The sequence below is a fragment of the Mytilus trossulus genome, chromosome 10, assembly GCF_036588685.1.
Source record: "Mytilus trossulus isolate FHL-02 chromosome 10, PNRI_Mtr1.1.1.hap1, whole genome shotgun sequence".
In the NCBI taxonomy this organism is placed as follows: Eukaryota; Metazoa; Mollusca; class Bivalvia; order Mytilida; family Mytilidae; genus Mytilus; species Mytilus trossulus.
Window position 1 is genome coordinate 70,626,414 of NC_086382.1, and position 24,594 is coordinate 70,651,007.

At 32.1% G+C, this 24,594-nt stretch overlaps 1 protein-coding gene across 12 annotated transcripts in view; it reads right to left on the reverse strand.

The window, feature by feature from the left end:
* LOC134688455 (synaptotagmin-7-like) overlaps positions 1 to 24,594 on the reverse strand; it is a 123,851-nt gene that overhangs the window by 58,223 nt on the left and 41,034 nt on the right. For 2 of the 12 annotated variants that reach the window (XM_063549189.1, XM_063549185.1), the window contains exon 1: positions 20,857 to 21,099. The exons of 6 other annotated variants lie outside the window; for them this stretch is intronic. In XM_063549189.1, the coding sequence (XP_063405259.1) occupies positions 20,857 to 20,885 (29 nt within the window). In that variant the 5' untranslated portion in view covers positions 20,886 to 21,099. Of the gene's footprint in view, positions 1 to 105; positions 227 to 8,793; positions 9,050 to 20,856; positions 21,100 to 24,594 lie in introns of those variants that run through there. 4 more of the 12 variants (XM_063549190.1, XM_063549184.1, XM_063549187.1 and 1 more) reach the window with 4 other exon arrangements.

Below are 24,594 nucleotides of genomic sequence, written 5' to 3' on the forward strand. Positions count from 1 at the left end.
TGACTAAAATAGAGAGTTAATGAGACATACATAAAACCAAAATTGTCCAGGACTATAAAATTAGGTATTTAAACATGTAAGAAGAAGTAATACAGAACTCCTTACCCTCTAGTAGCTCTCATTTCCTTCAATGAATAGGACCATATCTATCCTATCAGGAATAAAGCCACAATCATATAAATCTGATCCAATACAGCCAAAAACACAGAAAACTATCGATGTTTACTACTGATTTATTTGTTTCCTGTTGTACGCAGACACCCACAAAATTATAACTCTGGCTTCAAATAATCCCCTGGCCATGGTTAGTTATATTGATGAGTGCAGGACTAGCTTCCCATGTTAAATAATTGATTTGTAAATTTAACCTATTTTCCTGGGTGTCATATATTCATCAAGATATATCCCTGTTGTGTCATACTAAATATAGTATGGTATTTTCAATCTATCAGAGTATTAAGACAACATGTATTTCCATCTAACACTTAATTAAGCTGCTTAGATATCATGTTATAACATGTCAAACATAAAAACACAAGTCACAAATGATCGGTCGCTACATTAAATAATTTCAAAAGTTTAACTCAAGAGTCTCTGCAGTCAGATTACCTGAATTATTTTTAATTGTGGGTTACCACATTAGAATAGCAGCTAGCTAGCTTAGGAGCTTTATGCTATTAAGTTCTGAAACTTGATTAGGTCATACAAGATGAGCAAAGATTTATCAGAAAACTAATGTGTAAATCTCCCACCCACATCCTATAAATAAAGACACAATTTCAGCATCCATTCTTTCTTTATGTCAAACTTATACTTTCATTATATAGCCTAGATATGTTATTTTCATGAAAATCAATTAACTGAAATCAATTAGCCCAGGTGATTGAATTAAATTGTCAGTGCTTTGGAACAAAATTAGAACCTTTTTAAGAAAATATATTGCTTGTTGGATAAAAATGCAGCTATTTGTTCCTTAATGTCAATTACAGCGAGAATCTTTTATAATGACAGACTTAAGATACTATGGTTTGTTTCTAAGCATTCTTATTAAATATTCAGTAGCAAAATGAAAATTAAAGAAGAGTTTTACACACTTCCTGGTTAACCATAATGAGTCCTGTAACTTTTATTTACCAAGCCATCTATACACAAATTACCATTTTTTTTTAACATGATTCCAAGTATACTTTCCTTTAAAAAAGACATTAAAATTAATGGGAAAACTTGTGCTAGCTGATACGAAAATTACCAACCAAAACAGTTGCATTTTCCTGTAAACTACATCATTTTTTAAGATGCAGCCATTGCAGGGCTGGACATGCAAAAGAATCATGCAGTGTACAGGTATTTACATGTGAACCAGAGCAAAGCTGTATCTTCAGAAAAGATGTCTGCAGAAGACAGTATGTTTACCAAAGACTGAATCCTGAAGACATGACATATTATTATTTTAATTGCTGTGACATTTTGTAAGTTTAAAAGCCAGTCTTTAATTAAATTATATGCATGTGTCAGTTAAATTAGGTACAAAGGACAGATGGTTCAGACAATGTCTCAGTGCAGACTTTAATCATATTATGACATAGAAGTAAAGGTCCTTCTGACTCTACTGATCTATTACTAATGTCAACTGTCTACTAAGTATATAACAATTACTACCCTACAAATAAAAGAACAAGTATAATAAAGCCATCCAGATAATATACATCAGACAATAGAAGTCAGACAACTTAGGACAATTTACAGAGAGTCATTTTGATTTTTCTATTAAGTACCCCCCTGAGATCAATTACATAGTCCAGACTTTCCACTTGCTTCACTACAGATTCAACTTTAATTTGTGTTTTCTGTCTGATATATATACAACTTGTATACCAGTCATGTAACATACTTTGGCAATGGTGTAGAATATTTCTACATAAGGAAATGCCTGTACCATAAGTCAGGAATATGACAATTGTTTTCAATTTTGTAATGTGTTTGTGCTTTTGATTTTGCCATTTGATATATTATCAGATAAGGGACTTTCCTTTTCATGGAGTTCAGTATTTTTGTTGTTGAGCTTTTTCTTTCAAATACATTCTACACATTTACACACTTATGGTGGTGTTTCAGTAAATCAAAATGCTTGTATCAATCTCCTCAACTCTGTTTTCTTACTATTTTTACAAGAGCTGGTGAATAATAAATCCTCTGCTTCTTGTGGATTATCTATGATGTATTCCAATATAAAACTATAATAATGAATCTTTAGTAAATGGCCTTTCAACTAATAGGAATTTGCCTTGAATTCCTTTCATTATGTATATCAGTGGCTTTTTACTGTCAAGATAGATGATGATACATAGGGTCATCTCTAGCTGTATGCCTATAAAATTCATCAAGAGTATTTGGTAGTTCAAAAATATTCAAATTAGCTAGATATAACGCATCAAAAATGAATAAAACTAGAGCCTAAAAGCTAAATGCTACAGCTTATCACTATGTATTCTGCCTAGCATGCTCATGACATTAGAACAGAAACTCATTATTCCTTATAAGTCAATGCGATTAAATGTGTGTATAAAATTGTAAGATAATTTTGAGTGATGACGAAACACCTCATTAAATTTTTCAGTTCTGAAGTCTTTACTTAATACAAGACAACAACAATTCCAGTCAGAAACAGCTAGTACATTTGATATTCAGAAAACCCTCACGTGCTAGTATCATAAAGCTTTCAAAGACAATTCTATATCAGACAAACAACAAAGAGTATATTATTAAGTTATAAAAGAGTCATTTTTCTTTGTCTGATATAAGCTATAAACCTCAAGGTTTTCTTCATTGTTACTGTATATCTAATGATCTTTATGAACATTTCTCCACAGGGACAATAACATGATATACCATGACAACACAAAACATTCTCCGAATATTGTAAACTGCCTATTATATTCTTGTGACTTCCTGTTCAAAAGGTGCATACGATTATGTAGGACAAAGACAATATTCTATACTCCTTAATTCTTTACTGATTCTACATGTATTAGAATTGACCAGTAAAAGATACATCAAAATATTTCAAGTTAAAATTATCTCCCCTTTTTACGTCTCGGACTATAATAACAATGATCTTCATACAGGAGTATTTGGTGTTAGCTAAGCTTCCCTCAAATATAACATTTATTTGAATGGAATAATTTTTGAAAAGCAGTTATCTCCCCTCCTCTGTTGGTGTTACTAAATAAAAATAAGGGGAAGTAACTCCTACAAAAACTTTTTATACTAAATTAATGGATCTTTTACTGAATGTTTTCCCCAGATATTCAATAACTTATATATTGATTAAGAAATAATTCATGGGGGCTTGAATATATCGTGATTTTACCACGGGTTGGCCCTTTATGACAAATATTTTACCCTGAGCGATAGCGAGGGGTAAAATATCGGCATAAAGGGACAACCCGTGGTAAAATCTAGATATATTCAAGCCCCCATGAATTATTTCGATTCTAATAGGTCAAATACGGCAATTCTTTTGGATCGAAGCGCTCTCAGTGAGGTGGAGGCAAATATTTGCCATTCCCATAAATAAACGCACTATCAAATTGGCGTCAAAGAACGGAGCAAACTGAATTAGTGACATGCTTAAACTATTTAAAATAACGCATATAGATAGTTTTGAATTATTTTAAATGATAATTTACTTATATGTCTTAAATGTTTAAACAAATATGGCTTATAACACATTTTAGCATTGTTTGTTTACGTTGCCATGTTGTGATTATTTTCGGTTTTTCAAGCAAGCGTGTATTTTCCCGTAAAATGCTCATATTCTAACGTCATCGTATTATGACGTCGCGAAACTCATTCATAAAAAAACATATGACGTGGGAGTACGATCGGAACAGCCCATGCAATATATTCAAATTTTACCACGGGTGTGTACTCAAAGCGTTTGAAGGACGTCATATTAGAATATACACTATTGAAGCTGTAGATAAAGACAATATTTAACAGTAAAAAGGCACTAAATTGATTAATTTGTGTTAAAAAACATCACAGGAAGAGTATTCATGAATGGTAGGAGAGATCAGCTGATCTCTAAAATCATGAAATGTTATGGTATGATAAAGTCAAGGAGAAACTAATGTGACCGAACAATTCTAGTTAACAAGATGGGAAAAAATCATAACATAAAAATCCTTCTCATCGACACAATATTCTAATGACAAACTGAGATCAAATGAGTCTTGTATACCATTAATAATATAATGGCTGTATGTATTTAATCTTCAATATCATCACTACATTAAGTATTCATTTCACATAAAATCTAAGATGAACCTTTTCCAATGATTAAATAACTTTTCATTTCATTTGATCAATCAGAATTTTATTGACAAAAATATGTTCAATATAAAAACCTTACATGTTTTATGAATATTTACTGATATGTTCTGTAATCATATAGCTTTCTATTATTTTGTGAAACTTTGTTATCCATGAGATTGAAATGGTTCATTTATCAAATAAGGACTTGTAAATATAATCATTACCTTATGATAAATAAACTCATAAAACTGTTTTTCAAACATTAAATTATAATCCTGGTACCAAGTCATCATTGATACCACTTAAGTGTTATATTATAAATTAATTCTACAACTTGTTGACAATAATTATACCATGGAGAATTGGAATTCAAATATGAATATAATCATTAAACAATTTTAAAACAACCAATCTAATATAAGGATAAAATAATAAACTCATACCTTTTAAAGTCTACTATAAGAATATAGGTTTTTCTCATTGTTGAAGGTCATAATGGTTGCCAATAATAACCTTCATCTACTTTATTTGAACTTTGATGGATAGTTGTCTCATTGGAAATCCTACCACAATTCCTTTTTTTTCATTTTCTATTAACCATGAAGTAAACAGCGAATATATACTAAAATGATTTGACTTCAAAGGTGGGTTTTTAAAAAAATGTTCAGTTAACACAGTATGAGTTTTGCTCATTGTTGAAGACTGTAGAGTGCTTATAGTTGCTTACATCTTTGTCCATTTGTCTCTAGTGGATTACAGTGGTCTTTTTGGCAATCATACTTTAAAATCATTATCAATATCATTGAACTAAGTATACATATTTGCCTAGGGGCCAGCTAAAGGATGCCCCCAGGGGTGCTACATTGAAGACCAATTGGTGGCCTTTGGCTGTTGTCTGCTCTATAGTCCGGTTGTTGTTGTTTTGACAAATTCCCCATTTCCATTCTCAATATTATTAACCTTACATCGATGTATCTGTTATTCATACAATACATTATAAATAAATTTAATTAGAATTTCAAACGGCCTAACCAAATTACTGAATCATCTGTACAACAAGTTATAGGTATACCAATAGAAATTAAAATAATTGGATCTAGGGTTTAATTGTTGTCGCAGAGTTCTGTGACACATTGGCAATAGACAATACCACAGCAGAGGAGCTGTATTCCAGATTATATGATAAACCGCAATCCCATTAATGGACCATTGGGGAAAGAAAATGTTATTCAACTGAAAAAAATCTTAATAAACCTAAACTTGGAGCAGGAAAACATTATGCAATCTAAAAACAGTAATAGAGACCTTTGGGTGAATAAACATGCAATAGAAAAACTTTTAAACTTTTAAAACCACTTTAAATCGGCTGCTGCATGGGAAATATTCTAATGTTTCAGACATGCTAACAATGAACATTAAAACATTGAATCAATCTCCCATATTTAACATTGTTAACACCATAATATCCTGGATAAGAATGGAGTTTTCATGTCTGTAACCTGATAGACACCATTATACAGTTATGTAATAATGTGTTACAATACTCACTTCTATTTGTTACAATCATGAGCTTTGTCAGTGTATGAGAGAACACTTATAAAACTCATATATTTACATATTTGACAGTAGAGCTTCAGTGTGTTGGAGTAATTCTGTCAATTTGCTTTCAATCAAGATTTATTTTAAACATCTATTGATACTTTTGGATGCAATTAAATTTACAGCTCAGATTTCTTAAAACTTAAGCTAGTATAAATTCAATTCAAAAGGGCGTTCAGATTATTGGTAAACAAAATTACCTTTATTACACTTCAATGATAAATTCTGCAGAATTAACTTTTAAAATTACTCAAAATTATATGCTTTTACACCAAAGTCCTAGGTAATATTAAAGGAAAGGGTTGAGCACTCACAAACATTCTAACATACAAAGACAAAGCATATGTCATGGCAATCACTGGAACACATAACTCAGAAAGAAAAAGTCAGTACGGTACAAAAAGCAACCATGGTTGGATGGTTATTATACCGTAACCACTCATAACCATGGTCTATGGTTTTCCACTTTTCAGTGAACATGGTTGATCAAGCTTAAATATCATATGGTTGACCATGATGGCTGTTACATCAGACAATTTCTTTCATCCATATATGTAAATTATGACTCCCTCTCCTTTTATGTCTATGTCAAAAAAGATATATTCCCTTTACATTTGAAAACTCAAATACACTCCCGGCCGTACTTCAACCTTACCAGTTTATAAATACAAAGACAAAGCAATATTTGTCAGGTTGGAAAACACATAAACAAAGCCAACAATGGAACTTAAATCAATGAGAAAGAAAAAATAAGAAGTATTCTATCCTTACAAGATTGCTGAATCTTTTAAATATTCAATATAAAAAGAAGTAAAATCAGACACAACATATGCATAATGGATAATTCAATATTTTAGTATCAAACCTAAAAGGAACAAAGATGTAACATGATAGTTGAAATTGTGTATCAGAGACAATTAACTTTAGCAATCTCTGAGACTACTTATAATGAATAGATGTTGTTACTTTGACATTAGCAGCTTGCTCATAAATCATTTATGGCACTATATATGGTGGTGTGCTCTAGTAGTACATTTGTACCTTCAACTCTCTGTACTAGCCTGTCACAGCAGGTTCTAATTGTGAAATGTATTTCAGGTGGATGTCATTAAGTCAATTCCTCCTCTGACAATATAAAGTTAATGATGAAACATCACAAACATCCATATGTCCACACTTAATTAGGTTAAGATGTTACAATGACAGTACACATGACATTACGTATCTGGAGTCAAGACCTATATCAATGTACATTCAAACATTCAAGGGCTTAAAGATTGTCTAAATGTCAACAACAACTTTGATGAAGTTGAAAATTTGTGGTACCATATATACCTTGAGACATTTTAAAAATCAAAAAGACCACTTTTGAGTTATTGCCCTTTGAAGTTGATTTTTAGGCTTCACAGCTTTTACGCTATATAAGCTTGACATCTTTAACAGAGAAAAAGAAGACAGCATATAAGGCAGGGTAATATTTAGACAACATATGAAGTATCAATAAAAGTCTAAGACTGCCTGTCATATCACATTAACTACCGTAATAGTAAAATGGTATGAAGGGCTCAGTTTAAGAAATAAACGTATGATATTTTTATCTATTGTAACTCAGACAAATGAAAAGTTTAGAGATTCCAAATGGTGATCAATATATTTAGGTTTTATGTACAGGTTTTGCTAGGTCACATACATGGAAACTAAACTAATCATGACAATTGTTGTTGACCTTTACTTGTAAGTTACTGAACTCTGGACGAAGAGTCAAGGACAGGTGACCAATCAATGGAGACTCAGTATAACCTTTTTATTCCTATATGCAAAATATGGATTGTCTAGCTTGTCTACATTGTAAATAATAATCTCTATACAATTAGTTAATGCTGTCACCACTGAATAACCATAACTCAGGTCTCTGTCACTAGTGAGACAAACATTAATAAATAATAAATCAGATTTACCTAAATTTTACTTGGTAAAGATTTGTGACTAAATAATAACATCCCTTGATAAAACAATACATTATCATGCAAAATAATAGACTAGCTTAACTCCTTGTAGACCCAAAGAATTCAATTTTCATTATCTAATTGTATAAACTTTGTTAAAATTAATTTATTTAAAGTCCATTTTTTACTGTACATGGTAGGAAGGTTTTGAAAATTCTAATTTCAATTGAAAAGTTTGTTCTGCTCAAAAGAAATGTAAATTTGGATAAACTGTGGATTCCTTTGGATACCAATGTTCGTGGATTTTGTGGGAACAGATGAACACATTGCATAATTGTGGCAAAACCACAATATTAAATATCCATGAACATGCACATTTTTCTAAATCCACAAAAATTGGTTCCAACAAAAATTAATTATGTATATATAATGATGAGAATGAATCATATTCTGCCTTAAATCATTATTTACTTTATTATGCAGTTAAGCTTTAAAATTGGAGAATATTGTGCAACCGAAAATATGTCACTCAGACTCAGGGATGATGCTGGAACACTGCTGCCATCCAAAATTTGTGTTTAATGACGGTCAATCGTGGGTACCAATTTTCGTGGATTATGGAAAACTTGCAAATTCGTGGATATTTAATTTCGTGGTTTTGCCGAAGTCTACATACAAGCCTATAGAAAATTGGTTATTCGTTGAGCATATAATTTCGTGGTTCACCGGTACCCACGAAAGCCACAAAACTGGTATCCCACGAATAATAATGAATCCACAGTAATTCATAATTGTATTAAAAATTGAAGGACCAGGGAAGTTTAAATGCATCTATAATAATAGTGTTATTATCCCAGTTTTACATTGTTTTAACTTTAAATGATATAAAAACATTAGTTTGGTGGCATTCTGATATATAGATAAGACATACCTGGATCCTTGGGACCACAGTCTAGAGAAAAAGGACAACATTTATAATCACTATATCCCAAACAAATATAATCCTCAGCTCTATACTATCTATTATCCAACAAATTTAGTAGGACATTTGCAGGAACTTGACATTTTTGCATAATTTCTCATTAAAACAACGAAAACCTGCATAAATCCATACCAAACATACAAACATCGTGCTTTTAATTTGACAATATAAAGTCTTCAGATCAGCCAACAGTTGGGCCGTTTACGAAAATGTCAAACTTTTTTAAATGTTGACATTGATGATATGATAAGCCTCACGACAGGATAAAATCAAATATATAACCTACAAAATAATTACAAACTACGTAAATGAGAAAGATACGACTTTATAATCAAATGTAAATTAAATATATTTACACTTCATTTCATACAAATATTATTGGGACGTGCCTTACAGGTATGTAAGAGACCAAAATGTCTAAAGGAAAATGAACTATTCACACATGACAAATCAGAAACTGATTATATCTTATATACTGTATTATTGGTTCAGGTTTTATTGAATTATATGACATATCAATATCAGTGTATTAACCTCAGGGAAGACAAGGATTCTGTATGGTATAATAAACCATCAAATAATACAGCGGAAAATCAGTGAAAAGCCAACAGCGAAAAACTGATTAAAATATTTCTATTGTATCTGTCATGCCATCTAATGTTCTTTACAAATAAAATAACCCAACAAATTAGCTGGTAACGAGTTAAAAATCAATTTACAACAACAGCAACCATCAAAGTTATAGGGCTAAATTAAATAATACATTTGTATTGTAATCATTCCAACCGCTAAGTACAATAGCTATGTTTATAACAGGGCAAAACTCATGAATGCTAAAAGTGATGCCACCTTATTTCAATCCTAATCTGTGTTCTGTGGTAACTTAAGCATTGTGAATAAGTTTTATAACAATTGTTTGAGGGAAACTAAGGTCAAAACAGGTCAGAATAGAATAAAAATTCAGCAATTTTTATGTTTAAAAAGGGACACAACTCATGAACAGTAAAAGGAATATGTGGTTGGGGCAATCGAAAGTTAGAGAACTGACACCAATATAGGGAACGTAGGCATTATGGACAGATGGACAAGGGTAACACTTTATGCCTCCTCTGTTATAGCAGGAGCATCAACAGTTTTATAATTCAAATGGTCTTGCTGAGTGTTGATTGCTATAGCAGCTGTACAGTGGTCTATAGTCATGTACTTCTAAATGGTCATTTGGTTTGTGATGGTGAATTGTTATATCATTATTACAAAATTACTGAAAACCAATTCTAAAGATTTTTTTTCTTCAAACATTTTTGCTTGTCTTACAAAAAATTGCAGTGAATAAGAATGTCACCTCTATATATAGCATTTAAGTATTACCTGGAGACTAATTATATCACCATATAAAGTATATACTAAAACAAAATTGCATGTTGTTCAATAAGAGAAAAGTTGTATAGACCATAAATACTGTTTAAAGTCATCCCTTGAGTAATGCATTACTGTAAACAATGTCATATTTCCATGGAAATGTGGTAATTATAAGACACATTTATAATAACAGTAAAACTCATGTATCAAAACATCTTCCATATAGACACATATGAATTGTTCATTATTACATCAAGGTCAAGTACTGTTCAATGATCAAGCCAAGTGCGACCAAAAGCTATCAACAATTGGAAAGAAAATATATAATTGTGATGAAACCCACAAAAATCTAAAAATTCCAGGATAACATGCTACATCAAGACTTATTGATGTGAAAAGAGTAAATCAAAATGGTATTTACTTAATATCATTTAACTTATAATATATAGATTATAACTCAGTATTTAGATAAAGAATTATAAGGTGAGGAGCATTCATGCTGGTGAAATGTTTTCCTCTTTTAATATCTCTAAAATTTAACTGCATGCAAAAGTTGTTGGTGGTCCTACAAAAAGGAGCTAATTTCATTGTCACTGTCCCACCTAATGTTTTACAAACAATTAATATGATCATTCTGGTCCAAATTGGAAGCCCATCTAGACACCAGTCCATTATATCAGCTAACATGTTTCCATCTGATCTCTATCTAAGATCTAAAACAAGACTTTATCATACTCCATCAGAGTTATAAGTTAATACTGATTGGCTTTTATAGATCTTCAAGGTAAACGTAAAAATGTAATCACACTAACTATAAAACTTTCTCTTCTGTCATGTCTTAATTAAAATATTTAGGTAAATGGGTTTTAGAGCAAAAACATTTTTCCAAATATAGTATGCTATATTCTAAAGTATCTTTAAGTACACTTTAAAATCTCAGTTAATTATGCACATTACATCAAATATGCTTACTATGTGGTATGTATTTTGCTCATTGTTAAAGGCCATACTGAGACCTGAAGTTGTTAACTTTTAATCTCAGGTGTAGAGTTGTTATAATCTTTGGCAATCAAATCTTTTTATTTCTTAAAACTTTATTTTCTTTACATCCCGATTTCTTTAAAAGCTTTAACATTTACTTGTTGCATATCAAAAACAGAGTGTCAGTCCTTAGGTAAACATTGATTTTACCTAGAAACAACAACATATCAAGTCTTAGGAGAAATCAATGGGAGAGAATCAATCAGGCAACCTAGTTCTATCAATATTTGACTATAATTAAATTAAAGCTTAAGTCAATGAAAAGAAAACTTTAATTTCTATTAACCATGTTTGAGGATTATAGGATACTATATAATCAAGTCACATCACTCAGCTATTCTATGTCTTGTCATTATCTGAACCACAACAATTCAGTGTTCTAAAACACATTTTTTACTAGGAGTATTTCAATAAAATAAAATTGATGTTATTCAACAAGGATTTATGTGATTCCATTGAATTTAACGTTCATTGGCTTTGATTAATCAACACTCTGAAAGGAAAGTTAGAATAGATAGGGTTAAGTTGACAGCTATCACCCATCAAACTTTAATTAAAGGTCATAGTGCTAGCTCAACATTGCATAATGGCTTTAAAAAAGAATCAAAATTCTGAAATTCTTGTTTTTTTTTATAGTGTAAATGTTTTCAAACACTTAAATTTCTTTAAACAATAAAAAAAAAAAGATATCATAAGCTTTTATCTCATAGTTTTCATTACAAAAGACAGAATGTTGGAAGGACAGACAAAGCATACATATAAACCTCAGGTCCTATTGACGTTCCCAAAAGAGGACTAAAACAAACAAATCACCAAAGAACTTAAATATCAAATAAAACCTAAAATGCAATTCTTTGAAGTCTCATCTAAAAGCCTTTATAATTTTTTTTTATTTTACCATAAACCAGGAAGTGATAATACAATATGAATTTAATATGTCAACTGGGAACATGCTTCAAGACAATTGATTGTTTCTAGGTTGGATTACAATAATAATGTACTGTAGAATGAGAAAATACATATCATTTCAAGTTAATATCATTTAATTGTCTAACAAACTTCGTCAGTGTATCTCTATATATACTTAGCTAGTAAGTACATTCAACATATTTATACTATGAAGATGAATTATAAAAAATAATTTGAAAGTATTACTGAATGGTTGATGTAAATGCTAAATTACTGCAGTAGAACAAAATTATATCCTGTTACAGTTTGTCTCCAGAAGAGTCAACAATATCAGTAAGTAATATACAGAACAGGGTGGCAGTGTATTTAAGAAGACAATTTACAGTACAGGACATCAAGGCGTAAGTTACACAATGACAAGCTGGTAAGAAGAAAAGAGGAATGTGTCTGAGAACATGAATACCCGAACTGAAGCTTGCTCATATGTGAAAATACTTCTTGGACAAACAGACAGACAGAATGACATCAATGGTAACATTAAATGCCTTATTTGCCAACAGGAAGGGGGTGTAAATTTCAAATAATGAGTTCCAAAAATCTTAATAGGCTGTATACATTTCTATATGAATAATGTAGTTGGCATATCAAGTTTCCCAAAGTACCCTGGATCTAACATAACACAATAATGGATAGACATTCAGTTGTCTCCCCTGTGGATATAGATGTTAATAAAAGTACCCTGGAGCTGACATAACACAATAATGGACAGACATGTAGTTGTCTCCCCTGGAGATACAGATGTAAATAAAAGTATCCTGGATCTGAAATAACACAAAAATGGACAGACATGGAGTAGTCTCCCCTGGGGATACAGGTGTAAATAAAAGTACCCTGGATCTGACATAACACAATAATGGACATACATGTAGTTGTCTCCCCTGGTTATGCAGGTGTAAATAAAAGTACCCTGGATCTGACATAACACAATAATGGACAGACATGGAGTAGTCTCCCCTGGTTATACAGGTGTAGATAAAAGTACCCTGGATCTGACATAACACAATAATGGACAGACATGGAGTATACATAGTCTCCCCTGGTTATACATGTGTAAATAAAAGTACCCTGGATCTGACATAACACAATAATGGACAGACATGGAGTAGTCTCCCCTGGGGATACAAGTGTAAATAAAAGTACCCTGGATAAGACATAACACAATAATGGACATACATGTAGTTGTCTCCCCTGTGGATACAGGTGTACATAAAAGTACCCTGGATCTGACATAACACAATAATGGACAGACATGTAGTTGTCTCCCCTGGGAATACAGGTGTAAATAAAAGTACCCTGGATCTGACATAACACAATAATGGACAGACATGGAGTAGTCTCCCCTGTGGATACAGGTGTACATAAAAGTACCCTGGATCTGACATAACACAATAATGGACAGACATGTAGTTGTCTCCCCTGGTTATACAGGTGTAAATAAAGTACCCTGGATCTAACATAACACAATAATGGACATACATGTAGTTGTCTCCCCTGTGGATACAGGTAAACATAAAAGTACCCTGGATCTAACATAACACAATAATGGACAGACATGTAGTTGTCTCCCCTGGGGATACAGTTGTAAATAAAAGTACCCTTGATCTGACATAACACAATAATGGACAGACATGTAGTTGTCTCCCCTGGTTATACAGGTGTAAATAAAGTACCCTGGATCTAACATAACACAATAATGGACAGACATGTAGTTGTCTCCCCTGTGGATACAGGTGTACATAAAAGTACCCTGGATCTGACATAACACAATAATGGACAGACATGTAGTTGTCTCCCCTGGGGATACAGGTGTAAATAAAAGTACCCTGGATCTGACATAACACAATAATGGACAGACATGTTGTAGTCTCCCCTGGGGATACAGGTGTAAATAAAAGTACCCTGGATCTGACATAACACAATAATGGACAGACATGTTGTAGTCTCCCCTGGGGATACAGGTGTAAATAAAAGTACCCTTGATCTGACATAACACAATTATGGACAGATATAGAGTTGTCTCCCCTGGGGATACAGGTGTAAATAAAAGTACCCTGGATCTGACATAACACAATAATGGACAGACATGGAGTAGTCTCCCCTGTTGATACAGGTGAAGATCCTGTAATTAACCTTATACTGCAGACATAACATTGTTAGGACTTAATCTATAGATCAGGTAATAATAAATCCTCTCAATCAATTATATACTTTGATATTATAGCTCAATAAAACCTCCCCTGGTCTCATTGATCCTAAACAAAAACTAATTACAACTGGGATATTATTACTGCTATCTTTGATGACTGACTCATCATTTCTAAAATTGTCATGAACTGGACATGTCTGCATTAGTTTTCATGTAAGATGGACATGTCTGCTAAATTGTCACAAAGGTTAAATGTCTGCTAAATTTGTCATGTAAGCTGGACATGTCTGCTATTACTCGATCTGCACAAGGTATACATGTTTAACTTTAACATTTTTCAAGTAATTTTTAATCAGCCTTTAATTCGTTTATCAATCAGCATAAAAACATGTCACCTAACAGGGCATAAAACATGTCAGATCAAACAGCATGACAACATGTCACCTTATATAAAGCATTAAGACATGTCACCTCACACAATACGAAGACATGCCATCCCACACAGCATAACAACATGTCACCTTATATAAAGCATTACGACATGTCACCTCACACAATATGAAGACATGTCATCTCATGCAGCATAACTGTGAGTGAACATGTCATCTCAAACGTCATGAAAACATGTCACCATACATTGCATGAAGACATGTCACAACACAGAGCAAAAGCACAAAGATATTTATAATCACCTCACACAGCAAACTAAAGAAATTTCACATCACACAACAATAAGGCATCTCATCTCACACAACAAAAAGTCATGTCATCTGACTCAAAGACACATTACTCATCATCCTAATTCTGATTTACCCAGTCTTTAATCTTACTCCTAATAGTCTTGAGTTCAGAGGCAGTATAAATACCAAATCAAATGATTTGCCTTATTGAATGTGGCTTCTACAGACACACAAACTTAAAACAAACTACCACAAGACCACAAAGGTTGCAGGATGCAAGTGCACCCAGTATAATGATGAACCTACAATAGATCAGCAACCTTATTCTACCTAGAGTCAATGGCTATAGTTATTAGACTAGATCAATATCAGAGTACAAATTACAATTGTAATATAAAGCAGGTGCTTGACAGTCAACTTTAAACTACATTGGGACTATAATAATGTAGAAGGGAAAGGACACAAACATCCTGTCCTGCTCAAATGTTTATGTAATGGTTTTTAGTTTCATTTCTATAGTGCATTTATACTAACAGTGAACTTTAAATTGATGGAATGATAGACAAATTGACCACTTTACAAAAATAAAAACACAATAATGGATAAGTCATTCCAAAGTGTCAATCCATTGTGTCAAATCTCAAGGACAATCAACATTTTTTTCTGAATGTTGAATCAGTGAATGATCTGACTTTTACAAGAGTAATCCATTACAATACTGTGTAAATCTCATTATATACAGATAAATATCTATAGTAATCTAATAACCTCAATACCATAACTGATGATTGTCCCAGATCTATTGCTGTAACAATGTACTTTCATAGAAAAAAAAGGGCAAGTGCATATACAAAACTTGTGACTAATTATTGTCTCAGGTGACTCACATTGATTCCAGTAGAAATAAGTTCATTTACCAGAAATTACTGTATCTCACTATCTGATCCAAATAAACTTTTTTGATTTTTGCTTTGACAGCTTCGACTGTCAAAGAAGCTCAGAGCAAAACTTCCTTTGCACTTTTATACTGATATAACTACACTATTTTGTTACTGCTGTTGATACATGCTAATCTTGTCTGACTCAGGCCTTATTAGTTTCAAAATCTCAAACACTGCCTTCAAATTTAAAAGTTCTAAGAGTTGGAACCCCAGCTTTTTTTTTATGAACAATGCATTTGAATGGGGACATATAATTGGAACCTTCTTTTTTCATTATTGGTTAGGAACCCCCCTTTTAAAAATGGCTGGATCCCCCCCTATGAAATGCTTTTTAAGCACATATATACTAAAACTATTTTATTCTCTTGAAAAAAATCCATATACAAGTATACATTTGGCCCAACTTTTTGGAATTTTGGATCCTCAATGCTCTTCAACTTTGTACTTGTTTGGCTTTATAAAAATTCGATTTGAGCGTCACTAATGAGTCTTATGTAGACAAAACGCGTGTCTGGTGTACTAAATTATAATCCTGGTACTTTTGATAACTATATATGTAAAGTGCATTAGATGACTTACTGGTCTGCCTGTGCTTAAAAAAATCCTAGTACATGCATGGAAATGGAAAGTGCAGCTACATTCAAACCTTTAAATTACCAACAAAACTCAAAGTCCATATGTTACTTTTCTATAGAGGAAAATGAAATCCTTTTATGGCAATTCTGTTTATATTGTAATTTGTTTTTAGTGTATTTACCAGAACATTTTCTTGCAACTAATAATTGAACAATATAATCCTTTGGGAAAACATGCTGACCATTACAAGTTCCATTTGCAGGGGTGATAATTGTTATCACTAAAGTATTCCCCACTGTTATTATATAAGAAAAGTTGTGACAAAATTAATCATCTTAGGAATTCTTCAAAGTAGCTCAAAGATCTAATGTACTCACTCAGTCTAATGTCAAAATATTTAACTCCACTTGTAATTTTGTCCATCTGTTGAGTTGAGCATTTCCAATTGGTTTTTATAATTCATTCTTATGAAATGTACTGTTATAACTGTCCCAGTTTAATGGAGGGTTGGGATCATACTTACATGTTAACCCCGCCACATTACGTATGTATGTGCCTGTCCCAAGTCAGGAGCCTGTAATTCAGTGGCTGTCGTTTGTTTTAATGCACGATGCTACATATTTGTTTTTATTCATTTTTTTTTACATAAATAAGGCCATTAGTTTTCTTGTTTAAGTTGTTTTACATTATCTTTTTGGGCCTTTTATAGCTGACTATGCGGTATTGGCTTTGCTCATTGTTGAAGACTGTACGGTGACCTATAATTGTAAATTTCTGTGTCATTTTGGTCTCTTGTGGACAGTTGTCTCATTGGATATCATACTACATCTTCTTTTTTTTTGGATATTGCTAGACCTCAGAGGGGCACAATTCTGGAAAAGCTTTAAAAGAAACATGCAAATCTTGAATACTGAAAATTATTGGGAGCTTTTTACTATGGAAAATTATGTGCCTGGGTGTTTTAATTGGTACATGTATAACAATATTTGAAATATGACTGATATATTTGTTTGCAGCTTTCCCTATAGTTACAATAATTATTCTAACATTTTGGTCTGCCATGTCAAAATTTAATTAATATATGCATGGAATAATATCTTAATTTACAGTATACAAAAGTTGTCATGAATTTGATGCCTAATAATTGTTCAGTTTGTCTGCTGGATTAAATTTGCCTTTAAGATCAGCATTTTCTTGTTTTTAGCTAATGTTACATAAGAGCATAAGAGTGTATGATCTATAAAATGAGATTGGAATAAAGAGTGACAATTACACCATACAAATGACACAATACAATTACATATAGTAACCAGATATACCAATACTATTAACTGTAAAACCACAATCAAATCTAACCAATTCAGACATATTAAGACTACTTTAGAAATGAATGGATTAGGTTCTACTGTGTATTGACAAAGCTATTGGTATGTAATGCAAGTCCTTGAGAAAGAAACCCGACACTCACTCAGACCAGCAAACTGAACTAAATATAATGTAATGTCTAAGCACGCATTTCCAAATATCATAAATTATAAATTCAAATTGATGACAATTAAGTAATGAGGGTGGTAAAGGGTTATTTTCGTGCAACATGATCACCATTTTTATTTAATGTTCAACATGTTTTTACTTTTTTATTTGACTTTCAGTTTAAGGCAGGTGCATCGTTCAATGTGTTCTGTTTATTTAATTTTAGTACTTTGTGATTTTCAAATGGGTATTTACTCTTGCTTGGACTTTTTCAAACGAAATTAATGCACTTGGCAGGGATCGCCAAGAAATATTTTTTTAAAAGTAACAAATTACATCACAAATATGAGGGGGGATAGGACATTTATCAGGACCCTGGGCTCAGTGTTTTTAAGCTCGGGATTTCAGGATTGAACCTTTCCAGATCTGGGAATTCTTTTTTCGAATTCGGGACCTCGGGATATTGTGTTTTTAACCTAGCTATATAGGGATTTTGGGATCTGGTGTTTTTAAGTCCGGGATTTCGGGATCAGGACCCCTCCTACCCCCTCTAAAATATGTATACTAAATTGGGAACATCAGGTAAAATAGAGTTTTTTTTATACAAAAAGACAGTGAATGACTCAGCGCAAAAAGTTCACATCAAAGTCTTTTTTTTTCCCTGAATGTTCATGACAGAAATTATTTCACGCTCAACGTGAAATTATGTCTTATTTGAAGTTTTTCAGTACAAGCAAAGCTTTACCACCCTTAGAATGAAATTAAACAAAAAGATGTGGACTGATTGCCAATTTTAGAGAAAACTCGATCTTCACAAGAGACCAAATGATATAAAAATTAACAACTAGGTGATTGTACAGCCTTCAACAATGAGTCATTTTTTAGGCCCTTTATAGATTGATGTTCAGTGTGAGCCAAATTGAAGGCATGATGTTAGAAATTTGTTTGTCTCTGACACAAGAATTTCTGAGAATAAGACTTAAAGAGTACTCGGTTATCCATTCAATTATTGTGTCAATCCATATAAAACTAATAGAGAAATAAACTTCTTGTTTTCATTAACTATTTCCCAGACCCTGACCCACTTTAAATTAAACACTCTGTTAATAATGGTATTTTGAATCAGATTGAACTCAATGAAATAGTATTGGATATTTTAGATTCAGTCATTATACAAAAACAATTTAGTTCTGTAGCTTTAAAACACACATCATTTATCACTTTGACACTTACTGTTTAATGTATGGGTAACAGGAAAAATTTCAATCATAGATTTCCAATTTAACCATTTATTGGTATAGCTAATGTTAAGACTTCCATTCAATAGAACCACATGTAAATTGCTACATTAGGTCATTAAAACAGAAAAAGTGAAGTTGTGTTTTTAATATTGCACATTTGTATAAATCAAAAGATTTTCTTTTTCTTTTTCTGCAGAATATAATATATAGATTGATGATTTTTGTCTGCTTTATGTCTAGAGGCAAGTATTTCATGCACATTCAGAATAAGCCTAATCAGGGGCGGATCACGCCATTTTAAAAAGGGGGGTTCCTAACCCAGGACAAAGTGGGGGTTCCAACTACATGTCCCCATTCAAATGCATTGATCGGCCCAAAAAAAGGGGGGTGTCCAACCCCCAGAACCCCCCTTGGATCCGCGTCTACTAATGAGTTTAAATTAAGGATATGTATGGACAATAGAAGGCAAAAGGTCAAAGGACAAGGTTGTCTAAAATAAAATAAACTGGCAAGCTTATATAGAAATTGTTAAAATACAGCAAAGTGGTGCATTTTCAAGAAAAAGACCAAGGAAAATTCTACGGGATATGCATGAATTTAAAAGTCTTTTATACCTTATATATATATAGACTAAAGAGATAACTGTATTTTAAGTCCCGACGGCATCAATTGATGATTTAATGGTTGCAAATACATGTTTACTGGCTCTGCTAACGCATTGCGCATTGCCAGTAAACTTAATTCTCGACCATCAAATCACTGATAGATGCCGTTCACCAGGAGCTTAAAATACAATATTATTATCTCAATTCTAATTAAAACTAAGAAAAAACAACATCAAATCATACAAATATGTTGCATAATAATCAAAAATTTAATGGCTGCATGTAAAAATGAAAATTTTGGCTCACAGTAAATTAATATTATGAAAATGAAGTTTTGTGGAAAACTTTAAAAGCAAATTAATTGAACCTGATTTAAAATTTATTACAATTAAACTGTGTCCTGAAAGTGAGACTACAGATTCCTCTATCATGTCAACAGTAGTATCATGCATTTATTCAATTCAACAACCCAATATATCTTAAAGCTTAGAGAATAAGAATTGCAACCACAAGCTGATAAAGTATTATACTAAATACACAATGTACTATAATCCTGGGTGGCATAAAAATCATACAGTGTTTCATACATTGATTTCTTTATCAGTGTTAGGCTATTTTTCTATGTGCCATTCAATAGTAATTATCTATAATACTTTTTATACACTTGAACAATTATTTGACCAGAAAAGTTAATTGTATATTATGAAATCACTTATCAGAAAAAAAAAGAAGAAAATTTATGAATTTGTGTTTCTTATATTAATTATAGTGGCTTTTTTTCTGAAATTCCTCAAAACTCCTAAATTAAACAATAATTTTTACAGAATTGTAAAAAGAACTCTCACTCACTCATAATCAGTCATAATATAATGAGAACCAATCTTATACTATAAGCGCCTGACTCAGATTAATCTGTATCAAATTAAAAGCATCAAACATTTACCTATAATATAAGATAAAATTAAATCTACTAGATCTTACCTGGCTGTTTGTAGGCACCAAGTGGACATTACAAAAATAGATAGTCCTACACTAATAGCTAAACTAATAACTGCACATACTAATCAATTTAGTTTACTAACATCCCATAGTTTTATTTTTTCAAACAACAATCAATCACGATTGATGATTGCTCAATATTTCCAATAAAACAACACAAAACACAAAATTAATTCCATTGTAACTTTTGAGTAAACAAATGAACCTTTGATTGTACTATATTAATGAGTTCTAACTTATATATATATAGTTTGCCTCTAGGTCCAGAGTCAAACTGTTTGATAATAAACTTCTACAAACGATTAGTAAACAGACCATTTACATTATCCCTACATAGAAAAAATACCAATAAATATAGCAATAAATATAGCAATAAAATGATGTGATTTGAACGTATTAAACGTCTTTGTTTCAACATAAACTTAGTACGGTATTGATCAAACAACACCTTTAGATAGGAAACGTTCGTCTCAAACTCTCATAGGATCACGTGTGAAAGTGATATTGGGTAGGAGAATAGAAGTAATCATTTGTCATTATCTGGGTGCTTTTCTGCTACCGGATCCATTACAAAAACTGCTGCTATTTTCAGTCCATTTGATGATGAAATGTATATTCTCATTCACTTTTTTCTGATCGGCTTTCTTTCACAATACTAACTGTCAGATTTATGATCTGACACATGACATCTTAATAATGAGAGTAGCAATGTATGACTACTTTATAGACATTGGTTAATTACTAATACTCAAAGTATATTGATACTGATGACCTCCTATAAACTTAATTTCTCAAATATCAAGTGTTTAATCAAGCAATATTATTCTTCAATTTCTTGGCAGTCAACACTGCGTTTGTGAGTTCGAACCCCGCTCATGCGGGTGCACTCGACTCTAATCTTAATTGACTAGGATTGTCAGTTGTCCTACAGAAAGTTGTGGTTTTCTCTGGGCACTTCCACTTCCTTCACCAATAAAAAAAGGCCGCTACGAAATAGCCTAAATGCAGTGCTTAAAAGTTGCATTAAAACACAAAAAAATCAAATCAAATCAATTTCAAGGTGTATATAAATATGAAATACCTCAATTTTATGGTGACCCAACAAAACTAGATGATAGTGCATTAGGTTTTTAAAAGGGAAAATATAATAAGATGTTTTGAGATCATTGAAAGCAAAGATACACTTTAGGATCTGTAATTCACACTATAGAATATAATTATGGTATGGCCTTCAGTTAAAAGCGGGGTATTATTTGATAAAGGTGACAAATCTTATAAGCTATACAAATACTTATATTGTCTCTCCGAGCTTGTGGAGTTGTTGGGATGCTGTCTCTCAGATGTTTATCCCACATCTCGTTATATTCCTAACAGTAAAGACCAGAACAATTACCTATTGAACGAGTTTTGCCATAAAATGATGAAATAGATTTGTTCATGGAAGATTTCCTTAGTGTTTTAGGTACTAGAACCATAAATCAAGTTATCTATTATATAAATAATTACTCTGACAGCTCTAATATTGATCTACAAAAATAAAATCAGAACAAACCAGGCCTGGTATAGGAATAACAAAGTAAATCAAAAAATCTCAAATGGAAATTTTAACACTTATAAATTTTTAATCATTCCAATTTAAAAAGCACTTTATACCAACAATATAAATCCCAATATTTTTTTTCTTCAAATTTCCTTTGATGATTTACAAACCAACTTCTATTAAGCAGTAACTTGTCAGTGCCTTCAAATAATTGCTTTCAATTACATAATTTGACAGACTAAGACTATTGGAAATATGTTCAAATAAATTAGCCAACAGAGAATAACAGATTTTTGAAATTATCAAATCTGTGAAAAAATCAGTCAGCCATAAAACCTGCTGTCTGATACAATAACAACTGAATGCTTAGATCTGCTATGATACATAGAATCAATATAATGAGAGAAATCTGGATACCTTCAGGGGAAAAGTATTAAATATTGATATTAGTAAACAGTCTGCTATCCTGATTCCTTATCTTGTATTACAATAATGGCTGAACAATGTGATAGGTGTCATCTGTGTGTCACTTGTCCTGACGGACACACTTCTATAGGGGAAGAATGAAAATTCTACAGAAGATTGTAAGAGCTTTGACAGATGTCTGATAGATACAATTCTATATATTCTTTTTTTTAAATATGTTGAATGACATGTATCTTAACATTTGATGAAAAGACAAGTATCTGACATGTTTTTAAACAGGTGATGACATGGCATGTTTCTTAACATATAGTGAAATATCATGTTTCTAAACAGGTGGTGAAATGACATGTTTCTAAACAGGTGGTGAAATGGCTTGCATCTAAACAGGTGGTGAAATGATATCATTCTAAACAGGTGGTGAAATGACATATATCTAAACAGATGGTGAAATGATATGTTTCTTCTAAACAGGTGGTGAAATGATATTATTCTAAACAGGTGATGAAATGATATGTTTAATGTTTCATCTTAACAGGTGGTGAAATGATATGTTTCTTCTAAACAGGTGGTGAAATGATATGTTTCTAAACAGGTGGTGAAATGATATGTTTCTTCTAAACAGGTGGTGAAATGATATGTTTCTAAACAGGGGGTGAAATGACATGTCTCTAAACAGGTGGTGAAATGATATGTTTCTAAACAGGTGGTGACATGATATGTTTCTTCTAAACAGGTGGTGAAATGACATGTATCTAAACAGGTGGTGAAATGATATGTTTCTTCTAAACAGGTGGTGAAATGGCTTGTTTCTATAAACAGGTGGTGGAATGACATGTTTCTAAACAGGTGGTGAAATGATATGTTTCTTCTAAACAGGTGGTGAAATGATATGTTTCTAAACAGGTGGTGAAATGATATGTTTCTAAACAGGTGGTGAAATGATATGTTTCTTCTAAACAGGTGGTGAAATGATATGTTTCTAAACAGGTGGTGAAAGGATATGTTTCTTCTAAACAGGTGGTGAAATGGCTTGTATATAAACAGATGGTGAAATGACATGTATCTAAACAGGTGGTGAAATGATTTGTTTCTTCTAAACAGGTGGTGAAATGGCTTGTTTCTAAACAGGTGGTGAAATGATATGTTTCTTCTAAACAGGTGGTGAAATGGCTTGTTTCTATAAACAGGTGGTGAAATGATATGTTTCTAAACAGGTGGTGAAATGATATGTTTCTTCTAAACAGGTGGTGAAATGGCTTGTTTCTATAAACAGGTGGTGAAATGATATGTTTCTAAACAGGTGGTGAAAGGATATGTTTCTTCTAAACAGGTGGTGAAATGGCTTGTATATAAACAGATGGTGAAATGACATGTATCTAAACAGGTGGTGAAATGATTTGTTTCTTCTAAACAGGTGGTGAAATGACATGTATCTAAACAGGTGGTGAAATGATATGTTTCTTCTAAACAAGTGATGAAATGGCTTGTATCTAAACAAGTGGTGAAATGACATGTTTCTAAACAGGTGGTGAAATGATATTATTCTAAACAGGGGGTGAAATGATATTATTCTAAACAGGGGGTGAAATGACATGTATCTAAACAGGTGGTGAAATGCCATGATTCTAAACAGGTGGTGAAATGGCATGATTCTAAACAGGTGGTGAAATGGCTTGTATCTAAACAGGTGGTGAAATGACATGTATCTAAACAGGTGGTGAAATGACATGTATCTAAACAGATGGTGAAATGCC